The 14,199-nt window shown below is 36.0% G+C and overlaps 1 protein-coding gene across 3 annotated transcripts in view; it reads right to left on the bottom strand.

Moving 5' to 3' along the window:
* GALC (galactosylceramidase) overlaps positions 1-14,199 on the bottom strand; it is a 38,613-nt gene that overhangs the window by 22,361 nt on the left and 2,053 nt on the right. For 2 of the 3 annotated variants that reach the window (XM_083839816.1, XM_083839818.1), the window contains exons 3-6: positions 13,006-13,069; positions 11,847-11,960; positions 8,714-8,853; positions 6,376-6,414 (exon numbers count right to left, since the gene is read on the bottom strand). In XM_083839816.1, the coding sequence (XP_083695942.1) occupies positions 6,376-6,414; positions 8,714-8,853; positions 11,847-11,960; positions 13,006-13,069 (357 nt within the window). Of the gene's footprint in view, positions 1-1,037; positions 1,166-6,375; positions 6,415-8,713; positions 8,854-11,846; positions 11,961-13,005; positions 13,070-14,199 lie in introns of all 3 variants that reach the window. The other variant, XM_083839817.1, reaches the window with a different exon arrangement.

Consider the following 14,199-nt stretch of genomic DNA (forward strand, 5'->3'; position numbering starts at 1 on the left):
CCAGCATTATAATTGCTACTTCTCTGGAAGCTACTTCCAGGTGATCAGCGTTTACAAGCTCAGCACACACAAAAGCTGCTTCTTTACAAAATCCCTGCTTAACTGTCTTGCTGTAACCTTTGCACCATACATCAGTTTAAACAATTATATCACAGATCCTTACATATAAATGAGCACAAACAGTATGTTACAGACCACAAGTACGTTCTTATCACAGTAAGGCTAATAACAGAGGTAAACAAGATTAATGCAACACAAGTGAACAATTTATACTTGTAGAGTTGATTACCACTGTAAACATGCTATAGCTTTGAAAAATCTAATAGTTTTGAGAAATCAAAGCAAGCAAGAAAGCAAGAGCAGCAAAACGAGTATCAAGCCAGTTGATAAAAAGCAAGGTAGAAAAAGTGTATTAGGGAGCAATTGTACAGACAAATAATCAAGTTGCTATTTGTCAGAACTGCAACAGTGGGCACTACTACCTGCTGAAATTTAGATAGGTTGTATAGATATAAAAATAAACTTCAGATGCTACCAGATGAAAGCAATAAGTAGTCTTCTACCCTTTCAACATGATCAGAAAAATCATAAGCAAAGGGTCTATAACAGGGAATGCTGCAATGGTAAGTAAGTAAGTAAATGGTGAAAGTTCAAGCTCATCTGAAATTAAAACAGATTCCAGACCAAGAATTCCATCCTAAAGTTTTTTTCTGACTTTGAAGATGCACTTGGAGATTAGCTAGCAGTCTCCTGTCATTTGCTAGTGACAAGGTAAGAAGCCTAAGATCTAGCTCCTAACTCAATATTTGAAACAAATGATGGAAGAATTACATGATCAACTTAGACATGCACTAAATTGAAAGCTGGGAGAGAAACAGGAAAGAGTAGTCAGTCACCACTGTACATGATGATTTCAAAACTGGGAATGACTAGGAAGTATGAAATATGACTACATGACTTCTCAAAATGGAGGTGAAGATTTTAAAGAAATTAAGTGATAAGTAATGTGTAACATTCCTCCCTTCTCCCACACTTACCCGACTACCTGAACAGCATCATTAAGATAGGGATCAACTACCATCTCCTTTGAAATGTTCCAATCTCCATCCGCAGCGATGATGCCAATGTTCCTTAGACCCAGTCTGTCCAAAGACTGTCGAAGTACCTTAGTAACAGATAACACCACTTAAAGTGCTGCCTTTCATCACACATGCAACACGAAAATTTAAGACTGTTTAAGACTGTATACAATGTAAAACTAAAGGAGCAGTCAGTGGAAGCATCTGTTATCGATCTTGCTCTGAAGACAAGTTTTCACTTCTCATAAGGGAGCCACAATTACAACCACAATAAAGTTATGATAAGTATTTAACACTGAAGAATTATCTCTGACAGTCAGATAGCCACACAAAAAAATAGGCTGGTATTATAAACAAGTTTTTAAACTCAATGCTCAACTTAAAAACATTTATTTTTTTCCAGTGCCTTCCACCTGCAACTACATCTGGGAACAGACATCAGTCCACAGCCTAAAATACTTTCTTCAATCTTAGATACACAGGGATTATGTAATACGTGCTGTATGTATGCATACATAAGGAAGATTTTTCAAAATCATTCGAAGATCAGTAGGCATGAATCCTTAGATTCTATAATTTCTTATAATAGACCTCCACCAACATGAAGGCAAACAGAGAGCATTTCTGTCTTGACTTGCAGTCAAGACAAGGACCCAAAGCAAAGTTCAAGTGATGGTGACAAGCAAGCCTAGATCTAAAGGATACTAAACTTGTTAATAACCTTCCAGCAAGAAGACGAGCAATGAAGTTCTGTTCTTGAAGCCTTCAAAGCATAAAACTTACTAAAATTTCATAATAGTAGAAATATTTACAATAAAGTCACTGTAATTTGAAACTTTTAGCATGAAATGTTTTATTGAGTATCCCTGACAATTTTAAGATCAGATGCTGTCAGAAGCCGTTCGCAAAAAAAAAAATTTTTCCATTATTTAAACAATATGATTCTACAACTGATTTTGTCTTGTTTTTAATAAGCATTAGTTTGGTACATGTTTTTTCATAACAGCAAAAGCCACAACGAGGTTAGATGGATGCTACAACATTGTACCAACTTAATCATCAGGCTGCACCCAGTCTTCCTCTTACAAACTTGGCACAGATTAAAGAGTGAACACATTAGAGAAGTTTTACCTATTTAGATTTTGTTCCTGATAGCCATCAGTGTGACGGTTTTCAGAATTCTTCAGTAACCAGTAGAGATCAGAGGAAAACATACTAAACATTTCAGAAAACTGAAGACAAGCCTAGGTCATTTTGCCAACCTAAAACACTGCAAAACGTTAGATCTCAAGGTCTACTCCCCAATATTTGTCAGATACCTTCTTCTACATGTGACTGCAGATTTTCCATTTCTAGCCCCAAGTATTGTACAATACTAAGCACCTGACTAGAAGAGAACATATTGCCAGTTCAATGATAACAGCACTTTCAAAATCTATATACATGTTTGACTCAATTGGGGTAAAGAGATTGGAGAAGATGCACAGGTAGCCAAAAATGACACTTCTGAAAAGAAAACATTTTTAGAGATTGGTTAACTAACAAAAAATCTTAAGGAACTGAGGCATTTCAAGATGTTTCCCACAATACTTTCCTAACTGATGTCTAGAATTAAAACAACGTACTACAAGTATGAAAACTATTAGAAAATAAAAGTAACAGCGATCTATCCACTTGCAGTAAGGAACAGAACAAGATGTGACTGCAAAGATTTCTGAATTGGGATTCAGAAAGAACTTCCATAGATATAATTATTTTTATTAAATACTTCATGGACAAAGTACATCCCTTAAATTTGCGCAGGATCCAAAGCAAGGAGGAATTTGACAAATTAGAATAGTCCAAAAATTACTCACTCATAAATGACTTTGATTTAGTACAACAAGCTGCACCAATAACTGCTGTATACCACAAAGTAAACAGAGTCTGGTGAAATGGTTCTGAGGATGATGGTGGTTTACCAAAGGAGAAACAGTGCCAGTGTACTGCAAGGGAAAAAGGAAAGTTGTACTTGTTTCTGAACTGTGCCTTTCTAGATTTGGATTCTTTCCACCTATTCCACAGCAGAGATGACATAAGACTTAAAATATGACTTACAAAGAAGATTGTCATGACTAGTGCTGTTTAACCTAGAAAACAGACTGAGGGAAGACATGACAATATTCAAAGACCTAAGTGGTCTCTGAAATAGGAAGGACATTAGCAGCCCTCTGGAGCAGATGGAATTAAGACAAAAGGTAACACCCGATGGACATACAGCAAGATTTAGTAGGTTAGACATTCAGAAAAACTGCCTAATCATAAAGATAGTTCAGCAGAACAAAACGACTCGAAATGTTGCAGAATGTCCATGTGAAAAAATAAGTACCAAGGACACAGAACTGTAGACACACGATGTACTCCACAATAACATATGCAGAATGGTGTCATTCCAGCCACCCCAAATCCCAGTACAGACATTTGTATAAAGATACTTATTAAATTTTAGGGTCAATTTAAGATGACAGTATTTAAAAATACAATTGGAAGAATTTGGAAGAATTGACAAGCCACAGAATCATTGCTTCTCTCTCTGTTGTTTCTTCTACATCGTAAGAAACAACTGGAGCCTTAGTGGATGAAGCAACTAAAATAATTTCATAAAGGTAAAATTTATGAAAATAACCAAGAATTTAAGTTGATCTATGTCATGTATTTGTCATTATAGAATATGTTTGCTGCACATTTTAGTAAGTATTTTGAAATGGCTGACTGCAAACAGAATCATTGATTATAGAATAGATGCCACATGGCAGCACAGAGTAAGAGAACGAATGATAAGACAGGTGTTACATAAAGCATTATATCAATTAATGGGGTGAACACTGATAGTTTTCAATGAATGTTTTGGTGATCTTAGGATCAAATTTTAGAAATATAGTTCTAGAAGCCAAAAGTTGTCCCAATAGTATTAAAAAGCTAACATGTAGAATGCCTCTGCTCTAGAGTTTGTACTCCATATTCTTCTCACATCTGGAAGCCAAAGCAAACAGATTAGAAAGCATCCAGGTGACGCTGCAGAGGACTGAGCAAAAAAGAACCTTTCTGTTTCAATCAGTGATATGGTGAAATAAAATGAGTATTTATAATAAGATCTGCCTTCCCTCCAGTGATTGTTTTTACAAAAGCTTGTTTCATCAACTTTCCTAGCAACATTTCACCTAGGTAGTGAACAAATAAAACTTGCAGCTCAAAAAGCACATTACTCTATCTTCTATCCTATTTGCATTGCCTTATACCAGACTGTAAGCAAGTGTTTCCAGTTCTGTGTGGTTTTGCTTTTATAATATAGGTACTGACCAAAGTCGGATTTCTACTTAAACAGCCCAGGCACACGCATCTCCCCCTGCTTCCTACCTGCGAAAATTACCTACAATTGTAATTATCCTTTAGGAGACTACTAGTATCCTTAGATTTTCCTTTAGGCTATACCTGATCAGTGAAGAACTTCTCTTTCAAAAAAAGAAAATCCCAGCACCCAAATTTCTTGACACTAAATAAGGCAGAGAACTTCTAGTTTCTGCATTCTGTTGCTGTTTTGGTTTGTTTGTTTCGTTATAGAGACAGCCCTACAAACACTTTTCCTACATTAAAAAAGCCTATGGCTTGTACTAAACACACATCAAGATTACATATTTTAAAAGGATTCTAAACATACCCACTGAACAAGTTTGGACAGGGATTTAAGCAGTTTCACTAACAAAATCCACAAGAGTTTTGCTACTAGACATGCATGAAGAAACAAGACAACTTGGCACAGATACCAAGATGTTCTATGTCACACTTCTGTGCTTTTGCATTTTCTCTGGCATGGATTTTGCATGTCAATAAAACTAGTGCCAAACCTCTGTGTCCAAAAGGAACTAATGGTCTAGACTAACTTTCACAGGCTGCTACAAAATCACTTTAATACAATTAGTTGTAAAATGAAGCATAACTAGCAGAAGTTGGTCTAAGTTGTGATGAGTCTTGGAAACTAAGTTGCTGTGCTGGCAGTGAAACAGGTAAATCAGTTTACGATACACAGTTTATTAACATATCTGTTAACAAGAAGCCTATAAAAATGGATAAGGTGTTTCTCTTTGTCTGTACCAGGTATAATGCCAGTAGAGTTTTCTGCCAGTGCTTCCTGACCTCCCTCACTCAAAGCAGCTTACAAATCATAGGAAATAGATCTAATGCTGCCCATCTACTTATACAATAGAAAGGAAAAAAGGTTTTAAAGTAGAATACCCAGTTTTTAGGAATAGGCAGAATTTTATATGCCAGCCTTATTAAAGGGTGTGCTTTCCCCCCCCCCCCCCCATCTTAACGCATGTTATGTTTGACTGTTATACACCATTTCTTGTACTATTCTACTAAAACTAATCAGTGAATGAAATAATGACAGAAATTGTCAAGGTCAAATGACATGACTAACCTTATCCAGTGCACACAAACTGTAAGAACTGTAACTTTTCTAATAGCCACTAACAGAATAATTAAGCAGATGGGATCCAATCTCTGCTGTGTTCTGCAAGAAAAATTGGCAATTTTCTACACACTAAGTTCAACTCATTTGCTTTTAAAAAGTGGTAATGCAATTGCTTCTTAGCTTTGAAGCAGAAAAAAAGGAAGTGAATATAGCAGAAGCTTATACTTAAGTTTCTACTTCAACATAACTCAAATAGAAGCAAGCTTCCAGAGAAGGGTGTGTGGGGAGGGGAGCAGTGATAGCGTAGTGATACCTCAGTGTCAGTTATGTGAAATACCGTCTCTCTCCAATTCATTTCAAACACAAGGCATTGACTTTTGCAGTTACAATACAGAGACTTTACATTATGAAAAAAGTAGAGCAGAAAATATAAGAACTTGCAGTTTTATAATAATAATCTAAGAATATGATATCCACTTGAACTTCACTAGAGAATTTTTAAGTAATTGTAATCTGTGACTTATTTCATAGCTATGTTTAAGACAGTAAAAAAACAAATTTGTATGATTCAACTGGAGCTTCCGTTAAAATGTTCCACATATTTACCATACACTGACACACAAAGTTCAAAATAAGAGTTTCAGAAGAAAAAAAAAATCTAAAGAACTGATTCCATTAGCATTCTATGTCTGCTACTACTACATGAAAGGGTTTAGTAAGTGAAGCAGTTGCAGGATTACGGTCCCTTTTCTAGGCAAAGTCAGCAAAGCTAATCATTTACATATGATAAAGACAAACTTCGGAAGCACATTTCACTTTAGAGAAGGGAAAAAACATACATACCTTGATATATTTGCTATTAAATGCCCTTTCATTCCATATCTATAAAGCAAAAAGCAAAAAGCCATTTAGAGAAGTCTGGACAGATAACTAAAGATTTTATTTATGTATATATGAGATTACACAATCATTAATGAACTCCACAGTTTTAGTTTCCTAGAAGAAAGTGTTCTGATTGGTTTTGTTATAGAATTCTCCCCTGGAGGCCTGATATGAAAGTTCCAAACAGCTGCTTGTTTTATCTAACTCTTGGACCTACTGCCTGCATTCTTGTTCTAATGCTGTGGGAGCTCTACAACGGTTTGCCATGTTACACATTATGAACATTATGGGCCTACAGTTTGTTAGAACTCCTCTAGAAAAAAACATTGTGGCTTCAAGGCATGGTCATACAGAACAGGCCCTTGTTGCCATACGCTAATATGGAGAGAGAAAATGACTGCTGCATTGAATGATTGCCTACAATTTCAGGACATTATTCCGTGACACTTTGAATTCTTTATAATTTACACAGGACTACATCCATAGTTGAATACAAGAGAAACACAGTATAGTTTAAGTAAAGACACATAAAACAATATGATTTAGATTGCTCTGGGTTGCCATATTTTATGGAAAGGGTGTTTAAGCTAAACACAGCCCAAAATTCAAGAGAAGGAATGGAGGCGTTCCTTTCTACCAAGTATCAGGGACAAAACGTCAAGTCAAAAACTTTCTTACTTTTCCTGACCTGCAACATGAGCACTATGACCCACATTCACCAGTAAAGGTCGTAAGTGTGCCCCTGTAGGTGAAGGTCACCCAGTTATTTACAAACGGGCAGTTTCATCCAACTGGAAGATGTCTGTGTGATTTTGAGCGTAGTGAGTAGCCTGCCACTAAAATGTGCCAAGAGCTCGGTGTTTCTTGTTGGCTGGTTCTAGGCAATTCCTCACAATGCGCATCTTCTGCCTACTGAAAACTCCGTATAGACGAGAAGATTCAGGAAGACTTGCAGGCTTGTTTCTTTATAGGACAAAAACCACCAGAAGGATATTTCTAGATCCTTCCACAAGTGCTAATATGATCAGCTGATTTCTGAAGTTACAAGAAAATTACTTACAGTTTCTGAGCCTTCACAGACCTCACTCCTTTCCTGTATTTCACATAATTCCCACAAAGAGAGTAGACAATATCAACTGCCAGCACAATGCTCATTGAAGCAGAACTTCCTCTTCCTTAGAGGTATAGAACCCAGAAGGCCAGTTGCAATGTCAAGTAACAGTACAGCAGCCAGACATTATTCAAATACCTAATATGCAGAACTTACCTGGTTTTAAATTTTCACCTTGCTGTGCTTTTAGAGTAGAAGGTATGTCCCACCCCACCCCCCAAAATTCAATTTCTGAAGCATCACTGTGCTACCCAAAGTGCAAGACTGACACAGATGAAATCAGCCAGCAACATCAAAATGGACACATTCCAGAAGAGAGATACATCATACATACCTTCCCACACTACAGTAGAAAGGTCAGGCTTTTCTAGAGGGATGGGAACCATAACTTTAAGAGTTTCACTCCGGACTGCTGAAGTGATTTTCAGCTTTTCTGCAGTTAAACAACTCTCATATCAAAACACTTAGAAGCCCAGAATAAGTGCTTCAATAAGTGTAGTGCTTTTAAAGGAATCCTATCCAGACATTTTCTTAGGCAGAAGAAAAAAAGAAAGTGTTGAATCTCTGTCAAATAATGAATTTGAAATGTTTTTCCAGACTGTGGGCTTTTCCCTCTCATCTCCAAATTACATTTTTCTCAGACATTCACTCACCACTTCCATTTATTGCTCTGTAACAAAATTGAGCAGTATACTGTAACATGTGCACCTTAACCTACTCTAAATAATGGAAGCAAAAATGGAAAAAGTTGTAGATGGTTGCCCTTCAGCAAAATAGTAACCATATTGTATGCCAAGAAGCCGTGTTAGCTGACTCACAATCTCCAAGTCTTAACTTAATGTTTTTTGTTAGCCGGTTACCTCTGAAACCCAGGCAGAGCAAACAAGGCAGGAAATTACAAGACCAAGTTTCAAACAGGTTTCAAAATCCTCAAATTCTCTGGTAATTTCATTCTAGAATTGGGAAGGCAGGAATCTAGCCATTTTATACTGTGTCAGCATTATTGGCCAGTATTGCAGAAAGACTGTAAACTAGCATAACTTCTGCCTTTCTCACTGCAACAGAAAAAGCCAGAACTGCAACTACAATTTCTCATCCCTCTTTCACCCAGTAATCAACAAAGAGACAAGAGCAAAAACCTTACGAATGAAGACAGATAAAATATACTGGAAATTGTGCTTTACTGACCCCAATATAGTCAATGTCCAGATCATGATACTGTTTAGCTCCTAATATCCAAGAAATAATATAGTAAGCAGTGACATGTGGATAGTCATAGGGCCAGTTTTCACCTTTCCCTATCCATGCTGGAAACGTCCAGGGTAATCCTGAAGAGAGAATAAAAACAAATTAATGAGATACTGAGTAACATAGACCACCCACTTAAGTAAGATTCGAGAGCAAGCTGTAATTTGTTCTACCTAAATCAAAGAAGCAGATATGCCCTTCAGATTTGCATAGTTTCAATGAAGACAATAAAACATTACTCCTCTTACAACAGGATATGCTGCATTATTATTGGTTTTGATCATAATTTATATATATATATGTGTATGTATGTGTGTATATATATATATTATTTTTTTTAAAGCTATGAACCCATCCCTTCCAGTACCATAAGGAACGCTACAGGAAAGATCAAGAATGACTCTTTATCAAGGAATGCAATGATGGAACAAGGGGGAATGGCTTTAAACTAAAAGAGGGGAGATTTAGATTAGATATAAGGAAGAAATTCTTTACTCACAGGGTGGTGAGGCACTGGGACAGGTTGCCCAGAGAAGCTGTGGATGCTCCATCCCTTGAAGCGTCCAAGGACAGATTGGATGGAGCCTTAGGGAACCTGATCTAGTGGAAGGTGCCCCTGCCCACAGCAGGGGTGTTGTAATTTGATGACATTTAAGGTCCCTTCCAACCCAAACTATTCTATTACTAGAGAGCAATTGACTACATGCAATATTTCTGTATATGTGTATACGCTCTGTGTAGCATTAGTTCTAACAGGTTTAACATTCCAAAGACTTTGGGTTACCAGTTCACGAAATTATAGACAAGGATCAATACTAAACACCAAAAATTGTTAAGCTCCTGAGTATGAATTCCAGAACAAGTGATGATCTGATCATAACAGAAGAAAAAAGAATAGGATCATGAAAAAGCATTTCCAAGTGTCAGCAGCTTTCTAGATCTTGTGGAAAGTAAGAATAACAAATTAACCTCAGCAGATCCTCCTACATTTTCAGCTGACTCTGTATAAGACATCACAGGCAAATTCAAAGGCATATCCTCTTCCCTTTACTGAGCACTTGATTTGAGGGAAAAGGCAAGTTATTAATAATCAGTCATAGATGGTAACCTTACTGTTTATCACAGTGCTTGTCTAAGAGAACCTGACTGGCAAATCCTGTAGTGAATCATGCCTTGGGGATGAATAAGGCAAAATTTGATGCCTGAATGACAGGTAATTAGACACACAAGCTGGTAGCATACAACAGCTGGTGCCAGCAAAACTGTCATATTTTTGGAGGCTTGCAGGTACTTAAAGTAACTTTTATGTTTTGGTTCCGCTTCTTTTGTAAGAGAAAGTACAACTTTCTTATCTGAAAAGACCTTTTAAATTTTGCTGACTGAAATTTGAAGCAATATCAAATCAGAAAAAAAAGCATCAGATGATTAAATAATCCTGTTGGTGAAACTGGAATAACACAGACTACAGAAAAAGGATGTCTGTCTGGTGATACAAAGAGGAAGACACTCTAAAAGCAGGAAGTTAGCATATATTGATAAATTATATGACCAGAATTATCACAGGGAAAGAACACAAACATCACTGACAACCTTTCAAGTTCCTGGAAATAAAGCTCCTGAAATACTATAATGGTTACTTTTAAAATATTTTTACTACTTACAGATGTGCGCATTTGTTATAACTTACTTTGGAGGGAACTTGTCTCTTGCATGACTTAGTCATAAAAGACTTTGCAAATTATCATACATATTGGCACTTTGTTATAAGAGTACAACACATAATCAAGTAAACTACGTGAAAAAACAGAAACAAGTCACAAGCCACATTTATTTCCTTGTCTGGTTGCTATGCTGCACATGAATAATTATTCAGACTAAAACGAAGATAGACTGATTTAGACAGAAGTGTACAATCAAATGATGCAGTGTATTTTGTTTGAATTATGAGGTTTCTCTGCCCTGCAGAGACTGCTGATTTCTGTTTTGCTCTTACAAAGGTACCAATTATAACAATATGTTCTGCAACCACATACGAAATGGAAGCAATCACATATTACATGAATGCATTATTAATAGCAAAAGGCACCTGTATTCAATATCAAGGTCAATTTCACCATTTCAAAAATTTAAGAGAAATGCAAATATCTTAAAATGCCAGGTCCATCAGCTAATTTTAGAATTTATCAGGGAATACTGGTGGCCTTCGCACATGGAAGAGCCCAGCATTTAGTACATAACTAGTTCTGTGCTAACAATTTCACAAAAAAATATTTGCTCAAAACAGCACCAAGAGATACATGCTGACTTTTCTGTTTCAGAATCAAGATCTATCGTGATTACTAAGAAATATTACTTCCAGTTTCAGGAAGTACACACATGCCATCTGGCACCTCACTACAAAATCAAATTATTTATATCAAGGTTCATTTTTGAAACTGTTTTTGCAGAATAAAAAGCTTCTTCCCTCCTTTCACGTGAAATACATTCTGAAAAGTGTTTCATGTAAAATCTAGGGTTACACATTCCTGCTGTCACAGCACATACACAACTGATGATCAAAACAGAGCAACAGTCAAGTCTTCTTACAGCTCAACTCTGTATGTATCAAACAAAGCAAGACAGAAAGCACTGTAACAGGGAGGGAAGGTGATAGGTTTGTAATAAGGACATATAATTGAACTTGGTGCATGAAAGATTTACAGATCCATACTTTCTGTAAGTTTACTTTATTCCTCCCAATTTTTTACTCTACTTATTATACAAAAATTCACCCCTCGGAATAAATCATTTATATTCATCACTGTGATAACATCTAAGCATTAATGTCACTTCATGCAAGCAAATTATTAGAGATTCACTGCTCAGAATGTTATTCTACTATAGCAAAGCAAAATAGTATGTTTAAGGGAAATATCAATGCAAGATTACCAAACACTAGAGATTCTCTACCTTGTCTACTGCAACAAAAACATCTGTCCATTTAAAAAAACTATGCTAATTAAGGACCAGATATGTTAGTTAGAAAAAAAGCATATAAAAAAGCATATAAATCCTAAAGCACGAAACAATTTACCAATCAGTTTAATTTGGGGGTTCCTCTTTTTAGCTTCTTTCATCAGCCACCATTCGTAGCCCCGGAAGTAGTTCTCATCATTTTCATAGTGCATATGGGAGGGCTCAGTACCATCTAGGAAGGAAAGAGACAGGTAGTTCACAATTATCTTCTGTGTCATAAGCTGTCACACATTATGAAGTTCTCTGTATTGCTCACTGCCACAGTATGCAGGCACATAACTCTAATACGGTTCACACATTCTTTGTTTTGCTTCAAAGCAAAATGAGTAGTGGAAGGGAACATGCAAGACTTGCTACCCTTCATTCTTAGCATATTAACTTAGCATAAATTTCCATTTGTTTGGTGTTTTTTTAAAAAAAAGATTATACCCTCTTTTTTTTGCATCAGAATCTGGTTAACTATTGAGCATTTTATATTCACAGGTATAATCCAAAATATAGATTTAGCATTATCATCTTGGTCTTAACTACTGCAAATGTTACAGGTTAGAAGGAAAGAACATGGTAGAAAGTATAATCAGCAGGTTATGTCTAAATGCTGACATATAGGAGGGAGAGGGAAAGAAGAAAAAACATTATGAACTGTAATTTAGTTACTCTTTCTTAGTTTTCAATAACAAACAGTTAATAAACATGTATTACTCCATTTCTCCTATACGTAAATACAATAAACTAGGCAAATTGCACCAAGACTTTTTCACCTGCAATTGTGGCCAGGCAAAAACAAAGCGCGCAGTATCCTTCAGACAAGACACCCCAGTGAAATGTTGCAGCTCATGAAACCAAAGAAACCTAACTGCTTCTGATCAGCTGTCTTTGCATTTTCATGTTTTTAAGACATATATTACCTAGCCCTAGAAAAGTTTTACAGCGTTTGTATTGCAAAACCAGTGTTTGAGAAATGCTCTGCAATTCAGAAAGCTTCCCTAATCTTGGAAGGAAAAAGAACTTACTTGGTCTAGAATGCAACCTATTAACCATTATATTGAGAATTTCGTGTAAATTTCTCTTCTACAAGTTAGCATTGTTTCTGATATTTTTGTGCAACTTCAGTAGAACTACATAACATATCTGCATTTTTTAACTGAAGTGCAGCATGCAGGACATGTTTCTAACAGCACATTGCAATGAAAAGTTAAACCCTGCAAAATCCATACCTGTTGATTGGCCATCGCCTCCTATCTCTACTTTGAGGATATGCAAAGAGGCACCAAAATTTGGCTAGGAAAAACAGAAAGAAAGAGAGAAGTCAGACTATTGAAAAGAACTGTGAAACAAATAAGTGCACAGTTTTGAGGATGCTGGAAATTCAATACTTTATTGTTATTTTTAAACACCCATATCAGGTGCAATGTGAGATTACAAGAAATTCTGCTTCCAAAAGAAACTGGTAAAGATAAATAAAAATTTATCTTTAGCCAGTTTCACTGACTCTTGCACAGTTAATGACACTTCCCCCCAGTCTGTAGATTTTAAATTGATTATGTTAAAGAAAATATTGAAGAGTTCTTAAGGCAGAATGAGCTACATAAGGAACACAACAGTATTTTTAATGTTATTATAAGTCAAGTTTATTATTTCCTTTTAAAAAAAAAATCAAACAATCAGAGCTGTTATCCTTGTAATTAACTTGTTCATTGGTTTAAAGGATTACACTTCTTATGTGAAAGAGCATACATTTGGGTCAGAAATAACCTACAGACGGAAAGCATGAGAAGAGGAAAGTTGCCATACTGGAAAACAAATGGCCACTTGGTCCACTATCCTGTTTCCCTTGCCTCTGACTAGTAGACAGAATACAGAATTTAAGCACGTAAGTCATCCTATTCCTAGTATGTTCATTCAGCCATTGGTGGTTTTAAGAGTTGCTCAAGCCAGAACTTAGAACTAATCATTATATTAATAAGCACTAATGTAGCTGGCCTCCTCCATGGAATTACCGAAGTATAATTTTGGCATCTAAAAAAAAAGTTTCAAGATGTAAGAATGCACTTCAATTAAAGAAAAAAGCTACACAGACGATAGTTTGCTTGGCATACAGTTTTTTGGTGTTTTGGTTTTTAAATAAGAAGCAAATATTTCCCAGTTTACCATGAGTCCTCCATATGTTATTTTAAACTTCTAATACATACCCTTTTTCATCTCTACTATATAAATCAGGCATTAAAAGGTAAGTAGAATGAGGCAAAGTTGTTTCCCACTTATTTGACATTTTCAGAAGTTTTGGTGAAAGAACATAGCAAAAATTATTTGAAAACCACAATCTCTCAGCTAGATTTTCTTTTATCACAATCCTGTTGATTCCTTCAGAAAACTCATAACATGTGTGTTGTAGCACACAATTTTGGTCT

The sequence above is a fragment of the Anser anser genome (genome assembly GCF_964211835.1).
Source record: "Anser anser genome assembly, chromosome: 5".
NCBI lineage: Eukaryota > Metazoa > Chordata > Aves > Anseriformes > Anatidae > Anser > Anser anser.